Raw genomic sequence first — 22,887 nt, forward strand, 5'->3', positions numbered from 1 at the left:
AGATAGAACACTGCAATGGCATTCAGGTCTTATTTCTGACCTACTCCTGCGTCCAGAGTGTGATCCACTCTGACCCAGCAATGCCTGGACGTGAGAAGGCAAATACTCTGAAAAGAACCTGGCTTTGGGAGCAGCCCAAGTATGGTACTCAATTAGTTAAAACACTTGACTTTCCTTAAAAGATGCCATATTTCAGACAACAAAATCTGATTATTAATTAGTAATTATTAACACTCAGTAAACAAAAATTATGTCTTGTGGAAACACAATCTTTCTTCCCAGCATGGGGTTGAAATCTATTATTCAGTGACTTCAGAAACAGAAACACCCTCATACAATCGCACACGACCTTCACCCTCACCATCTCACGTTCTGACAGGAAGCTTAATCTATAAAAAAAACAACCAAAGTAATGCAGCCTAATTATATGTTTACTTTTTCAATTTGCCATCATGGCATAAATATAGGAGGAGGAGAAAAAATAACAACTAGTGAGATCGTTTAACTTTAAAATGGCTTTTTGAGATAATTAATTTTATTTCCAGTTCCCTATCCCTACCCTACACTTATGAACAAGGAATCCAGTGCTGTATGTTTCCTTTATAATTATTTCTGGATGAAAGCTTTCAATCAAAAGTTTTCATTCAGCACAGCCATATTCCTGAACTTGAACATTAATTGTAAAGTAAGCCTGAAGATCTGTACTTGCACGGACAGGAATGTACACCTGTGCTCTACGTACTGTACAAATTTTATGATGAAAGATCTCAGAGGCTAAGAAAAACTGGCCCTCCATAGAACTGGAATGAGTCACCTCTAAAGAGTTCAGTCATTATCATTACAAGATACTGTATAAAGACACAAAGTTCAATGCAACCCAGCCCTGACCCCAGATCAATCAGATCTACAAAAGCAAACAGACTTCCTGTTTAGTTTGATCTACTAAAATGTAAAACGAATGCTTTGTGCAAATTAGATATCTGCATTATAAAGCTATACATATTAAAATAAAATGAAAAAAAGTTTGTGGTCATCCTCTTCTTTTAAATTGTAATTAATGACATTGTATACTAGCAGCACTTGAGACAGCTGCATTCAGAGCTATTAAAACACTATGAAACAATTGGATTAAATACTGATGCCTTACCAGCTTGACACAGTGGCTGTCTTGAAAACGCCAGCCTTTCTGTTCAGTTCAATGACTTTGCGCACATCTGATTGTCAGTTAAGAAAATATGGAAGTTTTACCCCACACATACACACACAGACAAAGTTGAGGTGAATCAAAAATGTCATGGCAGGGTAGGGCTAACTGTGGAAAACCAAGGCAAAGCACAGTTCTTGCATGCTACAGTACAAGCATTGCAAAACAGCATTTGTTGTTCATAGTTACTGATGTGTTTCTTCACAAAAGTAAAACACGATATTTACACTGAAATTTAGGCCTATGCTCAATGCTCTGACTAAAAGACACTGCTCCAGACTGTTTTTATTTTTCTTGAATTATAAGGTTCAATTCTATATAAACAAGAACAAGAAACACAATTTAATTCACCTATTTAAAAGTGTATCTGATGTCCAATTACACTCAACAAAACACTCAGCCTGTTACAGAATATTCAGACAAACAAAACAGAAAAGGGTCGGTCCTGGAGAACTTTTATAATAACTATAATTGAGAGCTTAGAAGCCAAGCAAGGCTGGGCTTGGTCAGGACAGGGATGGGGCACCTTTAAGGAAATCCAGGGTGCTGCTCTTAAGTCCTGGTGGAACAGTGGGTAGCAATCTTCCTTTGGATAGCATTTCTAAAGAAAGCCAATGCCTGAGTAATGCTTCAATGCCTCTTGTAAGTGGAACTCAAGCTGTAGGAGGTGCGATTTTTCAGAGAGATATGTCAAGGTCATGACTACTTGTTAAATAAAATTCCACAGTTACATTTATAAGAGAAGTGGTATTAATGCTGGTGTCCTGGCTAAAGTACCCTTGGGCCTATAAAGTCTGGCCTATCTACAGTTCCCGCTTTGCTGTTATCTACCTGATCTGCCATGAAATGGGGCTGTTGGCACATAATGCCTCTTACCCAAGAGGGTGCAGCACCTTATTTTGGCTTCTGTCCCTATACGTAGATCACTTTGGGATCATTTGTAATGAAAAGGATGAAAATATGCCCATGTAAATCACATCAGCAACTTTGCAAAGGGATGTTCAATTTATAATAAAAAGGTATATTTGTTTGACAGACGCAACCCTATTCTATTTATAAAATGCTCTGTAGCTTTAAGGTAATTTAATTAGAACCAAAGAACCTGGACAAATCCTATATATGTATATATAACCAGAGTGGTTGCACAGATCCAATTCAAAGATCAAAGGCTGGAGTTTCTTCAATGTGCACCTTGTACCCTTTTAAAATGTATATAGCTCAGCTGAGCTGTCACTGCTGGAGAAGAGGGGCTTATCTTGTAATCCCATCACTAGCAGTGACCTGGGTGAAAGGTCAAAGAGACCAGAAGTCTCCCTGCTTTACTGTATCCTGCTAAAACAAAGCAGATTGCAGAACACAGACAGGAGACCAGGCAACAGGGCCAATAAAGGTGTTGCATATCTCCCCTACGGTGCTTTCTTCAAAATTAAGTCATATTCTAGACAAAGGAGAGTCTCTCCTCAGCTACTGCCTGTGAGAAAGTGATGTGTATCAATTATACTTAATGGGAAAATATTGATTGATTTTTAACTATTGGACATTTCACAATAAAAACATAAAACGTAACTCATAAAGCTGGGTTAAATCTTTAAAATTTAAACTTTTACAGGTACAGTACAGTGAATCTAATTATGAAGTGTACCATGCGTATTGTTTTTTAGTAGGAAAAAACAAATATTTTTCTCTATTACAAAGGTCTTTGTCAAAAATTCATTTTCAATTGTATTTCTATATTTTTCTCTCCTCAGCCAGCCAAAGTAATGCAGCCTAATTATCATTTTATTTTTTTCTTTATTATTTCCAAGTAGCTTCACAAAAATAATTTCCTTTTGAAAAATATCCTTTTAAACTATTGATAGTCTTCACTCATTGATTGTATTGGCTCCGAGTAGATTCATAAATCATCTATTACATGATTATGCTAACTTGAAGTACTGAATCACACACTTTCTAAAGTATGACTTCAATGACTGTACCCTTTGGTGATCCTCTTCAATAAAGCCTCCAGGCTCTTGTGTTACAATCTCACATATTTATGCATTTCTGAATGGATGTGGTGTTGGTGATGTAAATACTGATTCTCAGAACCGGTTTCAATGGTTGAGACAGAGCCTGGTTTTAGCGCTGAGAGTAACAAGGACAAGGGCTCACAGCATACAGATGCAGGGATGCCATCAGAGAAATAAACTCACCCTAGAGGTAGTTAAAGAGGAAGGATAAAATGTTACAGACCCCACAGCAAAACAAATCAGGTTAAACAGATGTGTTTCATTACGGCACCCAAATACTTTGTTTAGCATTGACAGAAGAGTGTAAGAAGTAGGCATGACTATCAAAACAGTTTTCTGTACCGACACTGTAAACAAGAGAAATGGAGACTGACTGAGAAGGCACAAAGCCCCAGTGGCATTTTCTGTGTTTACAGTCATAGAGATACAGTACAGTTCAGAAGTTTAGAATACCCTACATTTATATTTCCTAAGAATACACAAGTGTACCTTCCTCATCAGAGTTCCTGTGCCCTTTTAAATAAGAGGCAGTTATTTTTTCAGTGATGTCCTGGCAATTTCAGGGATTACAGTGAGGAATTAGTCAAATTGTCTGGTTCCCCCACCACCTCTGTTACACAGTGTTTCCAATTGTTTGGCAATGGAATTCTAAGTATCCAAAACATATTTTTAAACATCTACATCCTTTATTTAGCTACAAAATAAGACTTCACACCTTGAGTCTTCAATGTGTTAACGGACAACCTAAACTACCATTTGCTAGGATAAATGGTTCAGATGGAGGGGTAGTGGCATAGGGAACCGAGGGTTCCCAAATTTGTATTCGGTCCACCTAATTATTTTTAAGATATTTTAAAAATGTTTCATCGTTTGATATACGCGGCATAATGGCCTCTCCCAACATCAACAAAAAAAAATCTTATTCAGGCCCTGGTGTTCAATAAGCTCATGAGAAATGTTAAACACTCACAACTGGTATGAAATTAGTGAACAACATTGCTGTAATAAATCACCTCCACAAAAACCTTGAAAATGATTACTGTCGTGCAAATATAGGTTAAGGCCAATGAAGCTTCAAAAGTTTACCTGTATTTTTATGTATGTGAGAATGTCCAGTTATATGTGATGCTTAAAAAATATAGTAATATGGAAAGACTTTAATATGCTTCTGAAGTATTTTAACATGACTTTTCACATTTCCACATCTAAAAGATGAAAAGCACAACTCCTCACATGACTAAAAAAACGGTTGCTATATTAAAATAGCTCTTTCAGTTTAAAGATCCAATGACATTTCTTAAAGAGCCATTTATAATTGTTTACACATAATCTGAGATTGTATGACCATCCAAGTTTTTTTTTTAACTTTTTAAAATTCAGATTACTGCAATCAGAAGCAAAATTTGTATTGTTCCTCTTTGAAAAAAAACTTGCATACTCCAACAATGCCAAATATATAAAATATTAGAGCAGACCTTCATTAGGATAATACAAGCCATAAGTTCAGAATGTATCACTGTTGCGAAGATAGAGTCAAGGACTCTACTCATCAAATTATTTATATGTGATAATCAAAACTCCTTTGTTCAGTTTTGAATGCAGAGCTGATCTCCCTAAATGTTTTTGTTCAATCTTATACACAAAATATTTTTAATGGACAGTGCAGTTTCAAAGGCAAAGCTCAGTATAATGCTGCAATCATACACTACACAGAACAAAATAATTTCTCCCATTGAGTCTGAAAGTTAAAAATAAATAAATAAAACCAAACCATTATTTTCATGTTGAATGTCCAGTCTGTAATGGTCATACAAATAAAATATTTTTTCTTTAGAGCACAAATTGAGAGCAAATTGTATATATTTTCAGTCAGTTACTCTATTGTTCACGTCTTTCTAATTTCAATATGAGGACTTACACTGGACCTAGTCATTCTACAAAAACCCACAGTCATTTCAGCACCTTTGTTAAACCCAAAACACTACAATATCTGCATTTTCCTGGTTCTTTCAGGCACTAAAAGCTTTCACTTTGTTTTTAACTAAGGAACAGGCGATGGTTGCAAAGTAATTAACATTTGAGAAGCTGCTATCAGCATTTTAATATGGTACTGTTTGTTAAGACCTTAACCTGAGCTCCCCGCATGTCACTGGAAAAAATACCATACTGAACAATGGACAGGAAGTTAACATACAACTCAATTTGACAACTTTAATTTCTAGTGTTTGAAGTTAATAAATATTTATTATAAAAACCAGAACATTTGATGACTTCAGGTGTTTACTTTACTGGTAGATTAATCTAACTGAAGGAGGCTCAAATTAATGTGTGTAACGTCAAGGCGCATATTGGTAGATTTTTATGAGGCTGACTTGCAGAATACCATACCATGAGAAACTGTACAGTATCCTCTGATTTGTGTCTTAATTAGGGACATAGGCCATTTGCATAGATTAATGAAAATAGAATCATATGACTGGTAGGACCACAGTTATTTGTTCTAAGTATGAATAATGGACTAAACCAAGGGACACAGAGGCAGAACAACTTTCTTTTTATCTTAAGGGACTGACTGATATTTCACAGCACAATTCCAGAGTCCTAGTTTTCTAAAGCATCCTTAATCTGCTGGTTTCAATGAGGATTTATTCTTGCTTCCATTTTCAAATATGTTTTTATTACCATATAGTTAGTTTTCATTTCTGTCACTAGGATGAGTTGGATGGGACAGGTCTTCCAGATTTCAGTCTAAACTGCAAACAGATTAGTCCTTTGGAAATTAAATTCTACTGTTTCAGATGACCGGCTAATTAAGTAAAAAAAGTCAACATAACCCCACACCCTCTAGAATGAATGAAGAATTTCCAGAAGGCAACTGATTTCTTCGCTGGCTCCCTGCAATGCTTCATGGGTATCAGCTAGCAGATTCCATTAAATTAGTCTACCAACAGTATATATTTACACAGGAGAGAACCGTGAAATATAACATTTCCACACAAGAAGTCAAATTGAGATATTTTGCAATGTTTAGGCAGGTTTTGTGGACCCAGCCTTTTCTGACACTTTGTTAGTGGGACATTCTCAGATGAACACTACAAAGGACATGAAGCCATATGGCTGGTATAGCCAAAACTGCAGCGTGTGCACTGCTATTGCTATATAATCAAATGTCATTGAAAACCTCATCTATACAGCAATTGGAAAGCAAAATAATTGTAACATTAACATCTAATTTTCTCTTACATTAGGTCAAGTAAATACTGCAAACAGTACCAATGCAAGGTAGAATTTGGTTGCAGTAAATAAAATCATTTCCATTGAATCAAACAGATTAAAACAGACCGAGATGCAAAGCAACTTAAGTTGGTGGACTGCAGTTTCGTACATATATTCCTACATGTACATATTCACATACTGTGGTTTAAACATAAAAATACTGCAAACCTTCTTACGGTTCCCCAAGTTTACAGGATGCAGTTATGCACTGCAGTATTGCATCGTATGTAATGTAATACATTAACAGAAACAGCCACTTGTGGGTCTGTAGTAATTATAGACAGTATATGAGCATATGAGCACGAAGCTCAGCTGATCCTAAAGCAGAACAAGGATACTCTGGATGGCCTTTTCATTTCCATCTGATAGCAAAACTTCTTTCGCATCAGCAGAAATAGCGATCTGAGAAAAAAAAAGAGAGAGAGAGGGGAAATGAATGTAAGAATAAAAATACACGGCCGCCCCGAGGAGACACCAGCGCACCCCCAGCTCCCGGCTGCTGGCATTCTGCTGCTTCCTCACCTAGCTCTTTCGCAACAGTCTCCGGTCACTCTCCTTTTTTCCTTTCTTTCCTTCTTCTTTTTTTTTTTCATTTTATGTCTGCATTATTTTAATCATTCAATCAAATCAGTCAATACTTTTATCATTCCATTTGCGAGGAGCCTCTATCTTGCTATCATTCTGTTCGGTAATTGCATTGTGACAGCGGATGATGGTATTCTGAGAGGCTTTCATTTGTGGGTTTCTGTTTATCTGGCAGAGCCATCATACAAGCCTGTCACTCTGCCGCTCTGCTTGCTCTGTCTGCTTGCCTGATGCCCTTCATATAACTTTGCATTGCAGGCAGATGGCTTTGTAAGGCTATTTTTTTTTTTTGCGTTTTCTCTCTCTCTCTCCCTTTTCTTGTATGCATGGCTTTGTCTGTGTGTGTAAGTGAATGTGTGTGTGTGCGGTGTGTGTCTGTGCGTACTCTGACATGCTCCTGCACTGGGGCTGTAACATTGTATAATGCTGTATAGCACCGCGACAGGTTTGTCAAATGCCAATCAGACCCCAAACAATACGCTTTTATTCGTGGGACATAAAAAAAAAAGAAAAAGAAACCGCTTTCCTGCCACATAAAATTGGTGCCTGCATAAAAAGTGAGTCACAGGGCTCAGAAAATGCCTGGTGACGGTTCCTCAATGGCTGACCGAAGTCAAAAGAATCTAATTAGAGCCGTGGATCAGTCTTGCTGGTATACAAATGCAGGAAACCATGATGGGCATCATCAGGAAAATTTAGCTGGCCGGTTCATTGGTCATTTATCATCTATCAACATGCACTGCTGTGTTGAGTTTGTATTGAGATGTTTTAATTGTGCAGTTATTCTTTTCCCTCTGCAGTGTACACTGTCACCCACATATGCACATTGCCTTGGACCTATGCAGAGTGACAGTAAGCAAGAGTGAAGGGGGTCGAGAGGTACAGTAGGGTATTCATTCAGTCAGGCTCAATTTTAGCACAGGCCTCCTTACCAACACTGGCCACTGGACAGGAGAGAAACCTTACAAATTATTTCATGACAGTCTGCTCATGACAGACAATGCGCTGCAGTATTTTGCCCAGTAAACTGGATCAGTTAAAGATCATGACCTGGGGACAGCTCAGCTCAACTCCGGGTCAGACTCCTGTCCTGTCTGCACGTCTTCAGTGGGTTTCAAAGCAAAGGGCTAAAAACAAACACCCACAGAGGGCCTCTAAACATCACAACACCCTAATTACAATTAAAGCAAGAGAAATCTTAACAGCTGTTAATTGTTATATATTGTTTATCTAATGAAAGTTGACATTTCTACATTGTTCTGACACTGAATTTCCATTTGTGATAAAGGCTAGTGATCTTTTCCACTATGTCTGTAATTCTACAGTATTTCTCCCTATTTACAGCATATATCCACATAGAATAAATATTATATTGCATTATTGAAATAGAATGTATACATTATAGTATAATGCATAAAGTAGATATATATGTCCAAGAAGAGATTGACATTTTAAAATACATACATTACAGAGTCTGTTATTCCAATTATATCAAATATTTTTCTCAATGTCAATTTCACTCTGATTGCCTGGCGGTCAGAGATGGGCTATGCAACAAAACAGCCCAGGGTTAATTGAAACAGGTTTTGGTGCTGAAACATGGGCCAAAAAAAGGAGAGGAAGTGCTCCAGAGACAGAAAGAAAAAAGAGAGAGAAGGTGCTTGTACAAATGGCGGCAAGAGAAGAAAAGGTTCCACTGGCGGCCTGCAATGTCACAACAAGAGATATTGACTACACAGAGATAAAATGCTTTTGCTCATCTGAAGCAACCATCAAATCAATATGATTCGAAAGCCAGTCAATCTGGAGGGTCTCTTAAGACTCGGTAGCTTGACCTCGGCTGATGCAGTTGACAATCCCCAAACCTGTCACTTGGAAGTGGTACTTAGGGCTTTTTCTCTTCCAGCACCTTGTGAAATCGTTCAGCGTGTGTGTCAGTGCACGTGTCTTCTCATGTGTACCTGTGAGACAGCGTTGGTGAAATTATGGTGTTTTAGAGGGGCTTTGCTTTGTGTAAATTTAGGTTATGATTCTTACTTCTTTTTTTTTTAAAAGCAGAGCTTACCATAAGTCCAGCCAGACAGGTCATCCCTCCACCCAACTCACACACAGTGACATCCCTAAAATTACAGGAGAAGAAGAAATTAAATACCAGTACCTGTAACTGATCAGCTGCTTATGGAATATTAAGAAAACTGGAGGAAATGTTAATTCAGCTTGTGTGTTGTGCAACACATGACAACGTACTACTCTGTCACACTAAATTAACGACCTGCCAATAACTCAATCTTCACAGTGGGGAGCCCAATGTTATTCCAGAGTGCCCAGTGATATATTTTTGTGTCTGTAACAGGAATCCCTGAAGGGAAAGTATTTTTCTTTTTTTTAAAAAAAGAGGACTGGCATTTGACATTTTTTCTTTTACACAACTATTTTACTTTTGAAAAATGTCAGATAAAGATGGGTGTCCAAGCTTTCGGGCCCAATTGCATATCACTCACACACAAATACACCATCTGGCAGCTGAGGCACAACAGGAACATCCAGGAAGTGGGGAAGAATTGCCAGACCATCTTCTGCTGGCTGTCTTTATCAGAGTGAGAACGAGGAAGAAAAGTCACAAAGCAGTGGCGACAGGGGGGGGCTGCCTCATTAGCCCTTCCTGCAACATTTATACCACTAGGCTGACAGAAGCAGATAAAGCGAAATCTGACAAGGTGTCCTTTTTCTGCAGCTTTTGTTGCTCCTTCTTTTTATTAGTTGCAGGCAGTGGGCTGGGCTGCCCTGCTCATGGGCCCAGGGGCAGATGCCTCTTGCACTCTGTCAGCACTGTACTAGTTCAAAGGGAATCAATCAAATGCTAATTCATGCCTTGCAAATGATGTTCCTTTGAATGAGTAAAATTTAAAAAAGCACATTTAAAACAATAAAAAGGCAGAAAATACCAAGATAGAAAATACTATTTGGTTCCTTTATGTTACCACATAAGTCAATTGAAAGCAAATTCTGATTTACAGAGACAAACTGGGGACCCTTCTATAATGTATGACATTTACAAAAGCAATCTGAGCAAAGTACTTTGAACAACGGAACAACAGCTGTATCCAACCTGGAATTAGAACCCAGGACCCTTAAGAATAGAGTCTAGAACCAACTAAAACAGCTGCTTAACAGCTAGAATATTGTACAGAGGACAGTGGAAAGGTCTCATGCCTTTATAAAATGTGATTTCTTTTTAAAAGCAAGCCTTACATACTATGCCAGCCAGTTGAAGACTGATTGTGACTCACAAGGGTAAATCATGTTCATTTTTGAGGGGAGTACAACTGTCACATCGCCAAAAATCTGGGCACAGTCCATCATTCCACTGTGGATGAGTTCCAGGACCAGTGGCCAGAGCAGCATTCAGGTAGCTCCAAAGTGAACTTGAAGAAACAAACTGAGGGCATTGGAATCGATTGTATTTAGTTTAGTTCTGACTTTCTTTGGCAATAAATTGTTAAATATGAGCAACAACAATTGTTCTTTTTATTGGAGCTGTGAGAGTTTATGATTCTAAACAGAAAAGGCAAATACTTTTAACAAAGATTAAGGCCACTAATTTTCCAGGAATAGAGGAAACACAAATTTTTAATTTTCACACAAACCTTCAGGATAAAATTGTTTTTTTTATGGTTTAAGCAGAGTGCTTCATAAATATGCCTGTGGTTTAAGCAATGCATTCATCAGTGAAACACGTTACACATGTTCTTTAGTGTATCCTTAATGTTAATAGACGACAATCCTGGTATTCTTTTTTTTAAAATATGGGAAACTCATTACAATATTGAACCTTCCATGAGCATAAGAAAAAATAACTCAACAATGAAGCCACATTGTTGTAAAATGAGCAATTAAAAATTAATGTGCACAATGGTTCTGGTATAAGCATCAGTTAGGACAAAGGGCTACTGACAGGTAGCTATTTGGCTGTACAGTCTCTTAAAGGGATAAAAAAAAATCCAGTGATATGTTGAAATCCTAGAGCTTTCAGTAAATCTGTTGCTTTTCTTGAGTGTCTCCAGCAAGTTTGAAGAGGGGGTTAGTGAAGACAAGTGACAGCAGCAGGGTGTACTGGTTGAAGCTAACATTATGAAATCCATCATTCCCAGAGGTGGCACATTGGAGCATGTCTCACACGCACACACACACACACACACACACACACACACACACACACACGTCTCTCGTATCCAGAGCGCCCCTGTGTTCCTGTTTCATGTCACTCTGCAGAGTGTTTCTTGCTGTTATGTTTTAAACACATTTTCCCTGCTCTGGCCATAACAGAACAGTACCCACAAACATTAATCTCATGCAGTGAAGCTCATCCTTTTCTGGCTTAAATCCTATCAACGGGACAAAAACTGTTCTTAATGCAAAGCCCACAAATGTCAAATGAGAATTTCTGGGAATACCCGAATTACTAGACTGGTAAAATAGAGTGTCAAGGGGGCTGAGAAAAAAGGGTTAAGAAGACAGGCAGTTCATCACTTACTGTACTTTATTTTTACATGATGTGTGCATGAAATGTACCTAGAAAGGTTAATGAGCACAGACAAAATACATTCCCCCCAAGCGCTAAGGTCCAACTCCCCTTGTCCCTAACCACCTTGCAGGTCTTTCTTAAAATGCTGTCTTATTTGCAAACCAGTGTTCGCCTGACCTTCAGAATGAAAACCAATCGATCCTCTTTTTCTTCACTCCTGCTTTCTGGAAAAAAAGGAAATCAAAGAGCAACATAACGCCTTGAGTGGAAATCAAAAGTCTCAGATGCCTTTCACCCCAGCCAGGAGCTTGCACTGCAGAATTTGCGCCCACAGGCAGCAGGACGACTGAAGCAGAGAGCAGGGAGTGGGGAGTTGGGGGGGCACCGAGAGCCCTTTGTACTAAACCTCAATCAACACAGTCAGTCAGCAGCTATCAATATAGCAGTGTGCAGGGGAGCACAGGCCAGGCACAGTGAGACTCACCTGAACATGTGGCGGTTCTTCAGGCAGTAATAGGCCAGTACTTCTTCTGATGGCCATACACCTGCAACAGAACAGCACCGAAGAATTTAAAAACTGATGGAAATGAGCAGGGGAAAAAGATGCTTAATCACGATGGAACGTTGTCTAGAGGTTGCTTTGCTGAAATGGGAGTCAAAATACTAAAAGTTGTGTTAAACACCTTCAAACAATACTGCGTGTAATACCGTAATTTTAATATTCTGCTTATAAAGACTATAAATATAAAATACACTTTAAAACTTTGACCAGATCGCAAGTTTTCTTATATGCGAAATTCCCATTTATATTTTTGTAGGAGACAAAACAGCACCAACACAAGAACCAATGAATGAATTAACACAGATTTCACAACAGGTCCCTGGCTAGTTTAAACCCACCCTACCTCAGATGTGCCAGGCCAACAGTGGATTACTGCCTCTGGATTCCTAGTTGCAGTCTGCCAATGACACAGCCCTGACTCAAAATACAACTCCCTGGACTACAGGGCTCAGCCTACACTCTGAACAAGTGTCTGTACTTGTTGAACCACTTAGGAGGTTCTTTTTCAATTGGACAGAGCCTACAGCACACATCCACTGATTGCAGAGCACTGAGATTCAGTCTCTCCATCCTTCACTCCCACCATCCTGGCTAAGGATGAACTTATGTTTTAAAGTCCCAAGAATGATTTGATACAAAAAAGGAAAAGCTGATAAACAGTCAGAAGCCCTGTCGCACAGGCGGAAGTAAAGATATATATTGGACTTGAAAGATTGACGGTGATCAGTAGGTAATCGGTCTTTTCAACCACACTCCACAAGGTGTGAAAGGTGTACTAAGGTGTGCCCAATCCTAAACTACAGCTTCTTTTGTGGCATACAGGAGCTGTTATCAGGAAGTATATTGCTCTGGATGCAAAACTGAGTAACCATAAACATACTTTTAATATGCAACAGAAAGAAGGCACAAATTGTGCCTTGATAAGAGGTTGTATTTTGTTACATAGCTTAGGGAAGACAAAGAAATATGAATAAAATAACGATACAACCTTGAGACCCTGCTGCTCTTGTGAATTTTAAATATTTACAGCCTGATTTTTTATGTGATTGATTTGTGGCATTCTGATCTTAAATCCCACATGCTGTTACTCCCTCAGAAAAAAAAAGCTTTTATATTTGCATGTTGAAAAACTCAGGATACAAGAGAAGAATAAAAAATGGATGCAGAGCAAATAATCACAAAAGGATACCTCCAGCTCTATACAGTACCACAGCAGCTCTCTTACTAAGCTTCACGAGTATAATTTTGCTACTTAAACATACACCAAGCTCTGAAAAGTCAATATAACTATATATATATATAAATATATGCTCAATTCCAGGGAACACCTATCAATTGTAACAGGCAGATGTGCTTATCAGTTACTGTCAGTTGTCCTCGTTTAGTTAAGTAATAAAGTGTTATAATTCCTCTATTGTTTTTTTTTGCATCGAATTTGGCACTGGAAGAAATAAACACTCATTTCTGGCTGTTTTGTATCTTTGATGGAGGAGTTCAGCTGCTATTTTCTTGATATCATAGCAGAGAAGCCGAAATTAAAAAAAAAAACACAAGAGAAAAGCAGTCGATATAATAAGCAGCTTAAATGCACCCATCCGCAGTTCCCCATGTCCAGACACAGGGCCGTTCACAGCCAGCACCCACAGCTCCCTGAGTTCTGTGATGAGGTGAAGCAAAAGGGGATTTAATAAATACTTATTGATAATGCGTCAAAGTGTTTCATTCCCATTAAAAAAGGATGCCAGATTGTTTTCTTGTGAATTTATTCTGCGTTCCTGCATGAGTGAATGCGTGGGAGGAAGAGACATAGAAAGCTGTGGTATTTACTGGAAAAACACCTGACTAAGAAAAATTAACAGTAGTTACACTACAGTTAGGCATCAATCTTTTTTCTACAAAAGTTTTTAAGTATATTCTTACACAGAAACGTTATACAGTACATGCATGAATGTGCATCCATTATATTTATTATTTGTATATACAGTATGATGGTACCATACAGTATATACAAATATAATATACAGGTATTCTACAGTATATATACTATTTAATATGTATACTGTACATGCAAACACAAATATTACATTTGTGTTATACACATGGAATTAATGAATAAAAATATAGCTATAAGTGTACATACTTTGCACAAACAAAAATGTACACAAAAATTGTGTGTAGAAATATATTAATAGACAAAATTGCTTGTGCATTAATACGCAGTAATATACAGATGAATACATATCTTCAAATGTGAAAAATAATGTTGAACTACAGCATTCAGCACATTTTTTCCAGTTTTTTTACTCCTTTGATAAAATTATATATTTTGTTTTGATACAACATGATTCTTCAAAATAACATGCCTTTACTTGAGAACTGGATAACAATATACACACAGGTGGAATTCAGAAATAAATTATAGGTACAGTTAGTGGAAAATGAGGGACTGCAGTTTCAGAGGGATGTACTGTAATACACCATCCCTTGAGATGAAACACTCAATTAATTTAGATAGGGTAGACCTGAAAATCAGGTCAGAGGAAGACATACTTCCGTTAACTGAGATGAACAAACGATTTCCGATCTGCGACTTTAAACCATGAGATATATTTTCAGAGTTATTGACAAACTTGCAGAACATTGTTTATGTTAATCTGTAAATTATGACCAACACAATCAGTTACAAGGAAAGATGAGAAAACAGAACCTTTTTTGAATATTTAAACAAATGTGTTGTTATCCACATGAAACTTGTGGTTTTGATGAAACAGGTTTTTCAGTTAGGCAAAAATAAAGACCTTTGACATACATCTCTTTTGAGGTAGAAACATAGCGGTACACAGTCACAGTACCCATACAATGAGGGTTTGAGTAAAATTGGTGAAGAAATTTAAAACTTCCATTAAGAGAGTGACCACCTGAGTGGCTGAACTGGTAGTGGTGCTCATCCGAGTATAAATTGAGCTCTGTGATCACAAGTCATTACATGACAGCGACAAGGATTCCTGAACAAATGGCGCAAACTTAGTGTCTCTGAAGGGAAAGTGACATTAGTTGACCGGGGCTGTTCTGGCTTTCAGAAACACAATGATGTGTGAAGGCTGGCTTGAAGGTGGGTGGGTTGGAAGACACTGCTTGCAGTTCCTCATTCTTTCCCCGTGTGCGGTGGTGGGTTTTGTAACTGCAAGCATGAGACGTGAAAAACAGTTTTTTTAAAACCCACTCTCTTAAAATGTGAAACTTTGTTTCAGACTAAGTCCTGGTGATGCCAAGTGCAACACTAAAGTTAGGTTATTATAAAGAGACTGGCTGCTATAAAGAGATCCAAGGGCACTGCTTTTAGAGAACATAAGATTACAAGCGATCTTTCTCGTCTTCTTATCCATGAACAATACAAAGCAGCATAGCACAGAGCAGCAGAATCCAGCCAAAAGAGGCATGAAAAAGCCAGTCCTTTCTTAGCGAGACGTGCAATTAAATATAGAAAGTGTACTACAAAGTTCCATTTGGGACACACCTTCCTCATGTTGGAAGATAAACACGAGGTTATATTTAGATGCTTTCAAAATGTTTTCAAAAACGTTCTGCACCAAGAATAAGGGGATACAAGCAGAAAATGTACAAAACAAACAAAAAAACATTCAGAAATGCTAAAAGAACCTTATTTCTTACACGGGCAGTTAAAGCTCAGAGCACTTTCCTTTCGTGTGTTGCTGAAACCAATTCAGTGGAATTTTAGAAAACATGTCAGTTATTCAATTTTTTAATGCAATTAGATAAGACATGAGAGATGTCTGGTTGTCCAGAGGACCTGTTCTTGTGCTGTCAAAGATGGTCTGAAAGCAAAGAAATATGAAGGCAAAAACAGTGTACTGCAAGGGTACCAATTAAAATGTAACAGAAGTGTGACAACACACAGTTAAATTTGGAATAAGCAATTCCAAATTTGCTACATGGTAGTTAACCTGCCCTTATAAGTCTTTGGTGTGGCTGTGCTAGTTTTAAGAGTTGACTCAAGATTATAATTTCAGAAAGAAAATCTTGTATTTTGCTAATTTACACATACTTTTGTCACTAGCAACCTCCCTCTGAGTCATCATCCCAAGCTTTCCAGATGATCTGCACATTAACTGAGAAGTCAGATAATTCTTAAGCCTCCTCTGTTACAGATCCAATAATGGATAAGAGAGCATTTCAACATGATCAACTGGCAATCTGTCCAGGCTGCCCGGTACTTTGCTTCAACTTGAGATTAGCGATTGAAATTCAACAAAACCTCTGCACAAACAAATGGCATTACGACGGCTGAGTCTAAAACCAAGCTGTAGGAAGGAGACCTGGTCCTGAATCTCAGGTCCTCATCCTAATCCAACTCATTAATTCACTCTCCACCATGGCACCAATTATTTCCCATTCTATGTTTTATAGCTCACATTTAAAAAATCTGTATTCATAAAATGGTGCTTACTTAAATGTCCTGTTTACATATTTTGTGAGTGTTTAGCAATGAGGTGCTTTCACTCCATCACAGGTAGAACAGAATTAGAAGAAATCTCCTACTGCATATACAGTACAATCTTCAAATATTCTAATTCTCAGTAGCTGTGCCTCTGAGAGGAATGGGATCAAGTGGAAGGTGGTGTGAGTTGACCAGCCCTATAGGTGGTACCATTCATTCGAAATTCCAAAGTAAGGCAATCGAGTGAGAAGAGTTAGGAAAGTCATTCAATACGTTTATTTTAAAAATGCTGGTCATGTGCTCATCTTAGGACAATGATTCTCAGATTCATACCTCAAAAAATGTTCTGTTTGTTTCTTCCAAGTGTTACTTAACTGATATTCTTATTATTGTTGTTGAAATCAGTTGATGAGATTTATTGCTATTTAGATTGCAAGGTTTGACCGTTTGGGTTGTAGTAAAGGTAATTCCTTTTCATAATGTGCCAGTGTATGAAATAACACACTATACACAATACTGATGCAGACATCAGTATTAGTATCCTTCATCTGCAACTAGTTTAAACACAAATGTAAGCATAATAAATATTGACAAACAATACCTATTTTATGATGTAAGTTAATCTAGGAGCTAAGATTTCTTATGATGACACAGGATGTGAAAATCTGCAACTCCACTTATTTAGTTATATATATGTGCATATAATGATACAGCATATAACGACCTGAGATGTATACTGTGATAAACATTAAAAGTATGAGCAGAAAAATGAGCTCCAAATGAGCTGCATCCCGGAGACTTCTAAAATACAGAACCTGAACTGTGTACATGAGTGTTCTTAAATAAATAATGTGGTTCTTTCAGATAACGCAGCTTTCTCCCTCAGTAAACAACTTTTTGGATTAAGTCTTGTGGCCAGTATAATAAGGGGGCTATCTGTGCAGTGCTGTTGCATTGTCTTTGCTCTCAGGGAAGGCAGTGAAATCTTTACACTGCTATTTATCCCAGCCCCTGATAGCTTAGTTATCTGCCTTCAAATGCCAAGATAGAGGAATCTCATCATCCAGCAGGCCAGCTGCATGATGGGCAGTTAATAGATATATCAGACCTCGGGATATATGCTAAGCTGAGCAGATGAATGGTTGGTTGATACATTGATTGATTAGCATAGGGAGAATGGCTTTCTTTTTGACAACCTAAGATTACAGTTCAGCACAGCTTAAATTGCTTACTCCTCTTCTAGCAGGCTTTCAAATTACAGTCCTGTCACCTGGATTCTGTCTATTTGGGGAATGTTAATGTATATAAACAATTAAGAAAAAAAGGAGATGGGGGTGTTGTCGACTGTGCTTGTGGAGCAGAGGGGATGGGGGGCTGCAGGAGGGTGGGGGTAGGAGGGGGGTGGTGACTGCTTGGCCGTTGCTGAAACAAAATGGCTTCATAACACGCAGGTCTTGTACTGTTGTCATTACTTGGTGAAAAATTAATTATGTTAATTTGTGCTGGCTAATTATGGGGGACATATTGGAAGTGGCAGGTTAACAGCACCCCCAGATCTGGTTAAAAAAAAAAGAACCGACAGCACAATACCGAGAGGTTAGCTGAATGATGCTTCCTTTATTTTAACTGGAGTGCTGTCTTCCATCCTTTGCTTTTACTGCACACTCTCAGTGCCCCATCAGGCCAAGCCAAAGCAGTTTTCCTAAAAGTTTCTTCACTGCCTCTCTTTGAAATCCCCTCCTCACCTGACTTCTCCTTTTTTCATGTCGCTCAGCAAAACCAAGGAAAACGAGCTTCTGCAGCTGAAAGGAGCAAGACGGATCTGAACAGCTGCACACGTGCTACGGGAAGGACAATTTACAGCTAGGAGAGTGTTATGAGGTAGATCATAAGTCCGCAAGTGAAGGCCATCCTCAGAGAAAGGAGTCTGAGCTACTTCCTTTTAACATGCAGCTCAGAGCAGTGGCCACCATCAGAACATTAGGCCCATTCTGAAGGTTTCATGAGGTTGCATGCTCATCCTTTTGGATTGATTATTACTGTCTAGATTTAAAACAATAATAAAATTATAATCAAAAGATACCATAGGATTGAATGTTAAATACTGCACCTGTATAGTAAATGCAAACTGAGCAAGTGACATTTAACAAATACAACTGTTACTAAATGCTTCCTTAATATAGCCATGACATCACCTATAAAGCAGAGCCTTAATTCGCTAAGTGTAAGAAGTTTAGTTTCTTTTTTAAAAAAACAAACAAAAAGCGGCCAATTTCACATTACAATTAATGTATTTCATTATGTTTCTCTATTAGGAGCATAAAAATAAAATAAGCTGGAAATAGGCGTAATATTATAATTGTGAAGGAAAGTGCCAGCTCATCAGTGCCTAACTCAAGATCTGCAGTCACGCACACACATTTCTCCAGTTGTTCCAAATATTAACCACCACTAACTTGGAATGTGGAGCTAGAATACAAAGTCTGCAGCTTCACTGCCATACTGGTAATACTGTGTGTGCAGAGAGTCTAACTTTCTCTACAAGACAGATCACAAAAAGCAGTGCACTGTAAGCACTAGATTTGCCCAAAAAACTAACTTCTGTGTTCAACTCTGCAGTTATCTTTCTTATTATTACTAACTCAGAGGTTTAGAGTTTCAAATGATTAAACAGCATTAAAGAACTCAAAGACCTGGCCATTATCTGCAATTTGAGGACAGTAAAAGCAATTGAAGAACTCATAGTCTCATTCCCCTCGCTACTCCAATCTCAGCTAGCATACACTCCAAGTCCTCTTGATTGCCTCAATAAAACCCAGTGCAGGCACTGGCGCTGATGAGACAGCATGGTCATAATAATAATAACCCACTACAGCTGAAGGAACATTGGAACTGGCAATAATACAAAATCTCAAAGCTTCCTTTACAAAGTATAAATTCCAAAAAGACTTTGCTTTGGTGTAGTGTCCTGACATTTCACTTCACTGCATCTACTCTGTATTTCCTTCATTCAGAAATAACTACACTGTATATATACAGTACATATTCGGAAAGGAAACTGTGTGTACCAGATAAGGAGACTTACCTTGAATCTGCTTAATTTTTGTGATTCACACACTGTACACACTGAGACCAAACAGAGTTTTTATACGAAAACTATTTTCAAACAACTTCAGAATTTCCTCTAATTTCCATGTCCAAAGCATAGACTCGGTTGATTCATTAGAGTGTACGGTAACTGTTCAGGGTTTAAGAAGTTGAGTCACCATTAATTCACAAGAAGAAAGCCTGTGCTCCATACACAGTGATGATCCAATGATCAAGCGTACTCATCTGTTGACGGTGCCTTCAATTGGAATGTCCCAACAGGCTGCTGGCAACAACTTCAGATCTCACAGCAGCACCATAAGTATTTTTCTGAGATGTTACATTACTGATCGTAACACCCTGGTTCCCAGTCCTGGTGACCTTCACACCTGTCGATTTTTGTTCCAGCCAAGCCTTTGGTACACGATCAACCCTTCCTTAATAATTACTTAACTTAATACTTAATAATACTTAAAACGTGATAATACTAAAAGTAATTTGAACGGTTTGTTCCCAGCTCTTGAGCACGGAGATTGTGACCGTTGTATTTGGTAAGTGAAGGAAAATCCCAAACTTGTGAATAAAAACAAAATGCAAACATTCAATTGAGAAACTCCTTAAAATCTAGTAAGGCTTCAATTATCTAATGAAGGTGGGGTGGAATGAAAACCAGCTGGACCTGGACCAGGATTGGGCACCACTGGCATCCAGATAAGGACACTTGACATCCTGAGGATGAGGATGTCTACAGTATGTACATTACCACTGGCACCAGACAGATGGTTAAAAGTCATGCATCTCCATAGTCACAGATAGAACATATTGATTGCCTCCATGAGCATCTTGCAGTCACTGAAGCTTATGGTTGCCATAGAAAATACTGGGCTGTGAACTACATTTACAACCCATTCGTGATATTATAGGCCAGGTGAACTCGAAGACAATGAGTGACCTGTATACACCATTTAAGGATGGCTGCATCCATCACTGATTCGGTAATGTTGTGGTACATTTTATACTTTGGCCACTTAGCTATTCCCCATACAGCTCCTGCTTTGCAGAAGTATATAAACACTGTATATGGTGCGTTCTTATTAAAATTAAGCAAACTCACCCATGAAAATAAAATGCAAGAAATAATTTGGAAGCAGCACAACATCCCTGAAAGTATGATTTATGTTAAATTACCCAATACAAGTCTCAAATTGAAAAGAAAGAAGTAAAAATAGAAAATCAATGAGAATCTTCACTCACAAGAATTTTAATTGTGGTTTCAATGCAGAAAAGAATCAAAGAAAATCCACTAAAAACAAAGAGCCTTTTTATTAGTGCCTGATATTTATATTGTAGATGGTAATGAATGTTAGCTCCATGGCTGTTTATTCATTTCATTATATGGTTTAATCAGAAAGCATTAAATTCATAAAGAGGATTGCAACAATGATTGATGAAGGACCAAAGACTGACTGTATCATATAAACACACACACACACTCTCCACATAAACACTGAATGCACATCAAGTACACATCAAGGAAAACGTGAAGACGTTTCCTTTTTACAATCCATTCACTTAAGTCCAATGTCTTAAACACTTCTGAGCATCACACTCCACCAAATAATTCAACTTCTAACACACACAGTATATACATTTGAGCAATACTTTTGGAATCCTGACGTTTGTGGAGAAGAATAATGTAAAGAATGTAGATACAGAAAATGAAATTGATGGTTGCAGTTCATTGTCAGATCTCGAACACTGACTGGAAAGTGTATGTTTTTATATTTCACTTACCATTTGCAATACCACACAAAAAAGAAAGGATTTAAAAACACTGCTGGTTTTATGCCTATATTTATGGAAGTAAACCAAAGTGTCAAAAATATTACAAGACCCAAATACTGGTCACTTTTATTATGGAACAAAATAACGATTACCTTTTTTTTCTTACACCAATCACATTATTTCTGAAATATTTCTGAATATTTCTGTAAGATAAATATCTTCACATGATGTTTAACAAGGTTTTAGGAGTGAAAGTTGCAAGAACAGAATTTGCAATGGACAATTCAGTGAAATCCCTAACTGTACAGGGTATTTCATCATTACTGTGCAGAACTTAAGCAGGCTTAGAAAATCTACAAGACTCACACTGCACGTACCCGCCAGTGAACTCTGCACATTACACATACTAGTTTGCATGGCCTACTGTGGTGATATTAACATTATTACTGTTATTTGCACATAAGAGATTCATGGCTTTTTTCCCCGCACACCCCTTTGGAAGTTACGCAGTGTGCATCTGAACCCTCTGCTTCTTCAGACACGGATGACTTTGGCTAAGAGGTTCACAAAGAGGGTTAAAGCAGCATTACAGAACAGAACAGCTCCCCCCCCTCCAACACTCCATCACCACCCCCTCGCTGTTCCTTTCACATCGGTTAAATGTTGTAAGGGATCAGCTGTTCCTCAAATCCCCAGCTCTCCAGCCCGTGAGACTTGAGTGTGTGGGGTATAAACAAGGTCTGTTTATCGGTGTCTCCTCTACAAATAAAGGCGACCAGGCGTCTGTGCAGCATATGCTTGCTGTAAACTGGAATCTGATTCTCTTTATAAAAATAGATTTAATTCCCCCTACGGTGGCTAGGGCCGCCGTTTTGTTGTATACCAGTAGTGACTAACTTGAAACTGCCTTAAGGTTTTACTTGATGCTTTGCTTTTTTTTTTTAAATAAAGATGAACTGAATGATATCTTCAGGCTTATTCGGAGGAAATAAAATTAAACCTGAAATGATTTTAGCGCGCCGTTTGGTGCACTTCCCAGAAGCAATCTCTTGCAGTCCAGATTTTCCAGGAAAAAAAGGCAAAACAGAAAAGACAACAAGAAGTTAAAAAGCTGAGCAGCGCAGGTCAGCTGTGACACAACGAGTTATCATTTTCTAGCACTTTCTCTCGGTGAGAAAAGGACTTTAAATTCAGGTGCAAAGATTAGTACTTCTTTCTCTCTCTCTTTCTCTTACCTCTTTTCACATCTTGATGCCTTTTAAATGTCACTTATTTTACATGAGGTACTTTGCCGAGACATGAATCAACAGCAATCAGAACTATTATCCCCCCATGGCGATCCCAGGTCCTAATGCATTACGACACCTTCTCTGGCTGGTCACTGATTTACCTTTT

General features: G+C 38.1%; 1 protein-coding gene across 1 annotated transcript in view; it reads right to left on the bottom strand.

The window, feature by feature from the left end:
• camkmt (calmodulin-lysine N-methyltransferase) overlaps nucleotides 1–22,887 on the bottom strand; it is a 129,349-nt gene that overhangs the window by 27,733 nt on the left and 78,729 nt on the right. Inside the window, exons 4-7 of the mRNA XM_015363320.2 lie at nucleotides 12,084–12,144; nucleotides 9,140–9,194; nucleotides 6,828–6,891; nucleotides 1,148–1,214 (exon numbers count right to left, since the gene is read on the bottom strand). Of these exons, the coding sequence (XP_015218806.1) occupies nucleotides 1,148–1,214; nucleotides 6,828–6,891; nucleotides 9,140–9,194; nucleotides 12,084–12,144 (247 nt within the window). The remainder of the gene's footprint in view (nucleotides 1–1,147; nucleotides 1,215–6,827; nucleotides 6,892–9,139; nucleotides 9,195–12,083; nucleotides 12,145–22,887) is intronic.

Source organism: Lepisosteus oculatus, chromosome 17 (assembly GCF_040954835.1).
Source record: "Lepisosteus oculatus isolate fLepOcu1 chromosome 17, fLepOcu1.hap2, whole genome shotgun sequence".
Lineage (NCBI taxonomy): Eukaryota > Metazoa > Chordata > Actinopteri > Semionotiformes > Lepisosteidae > Lepisosteus > Lepisosteus oculatus.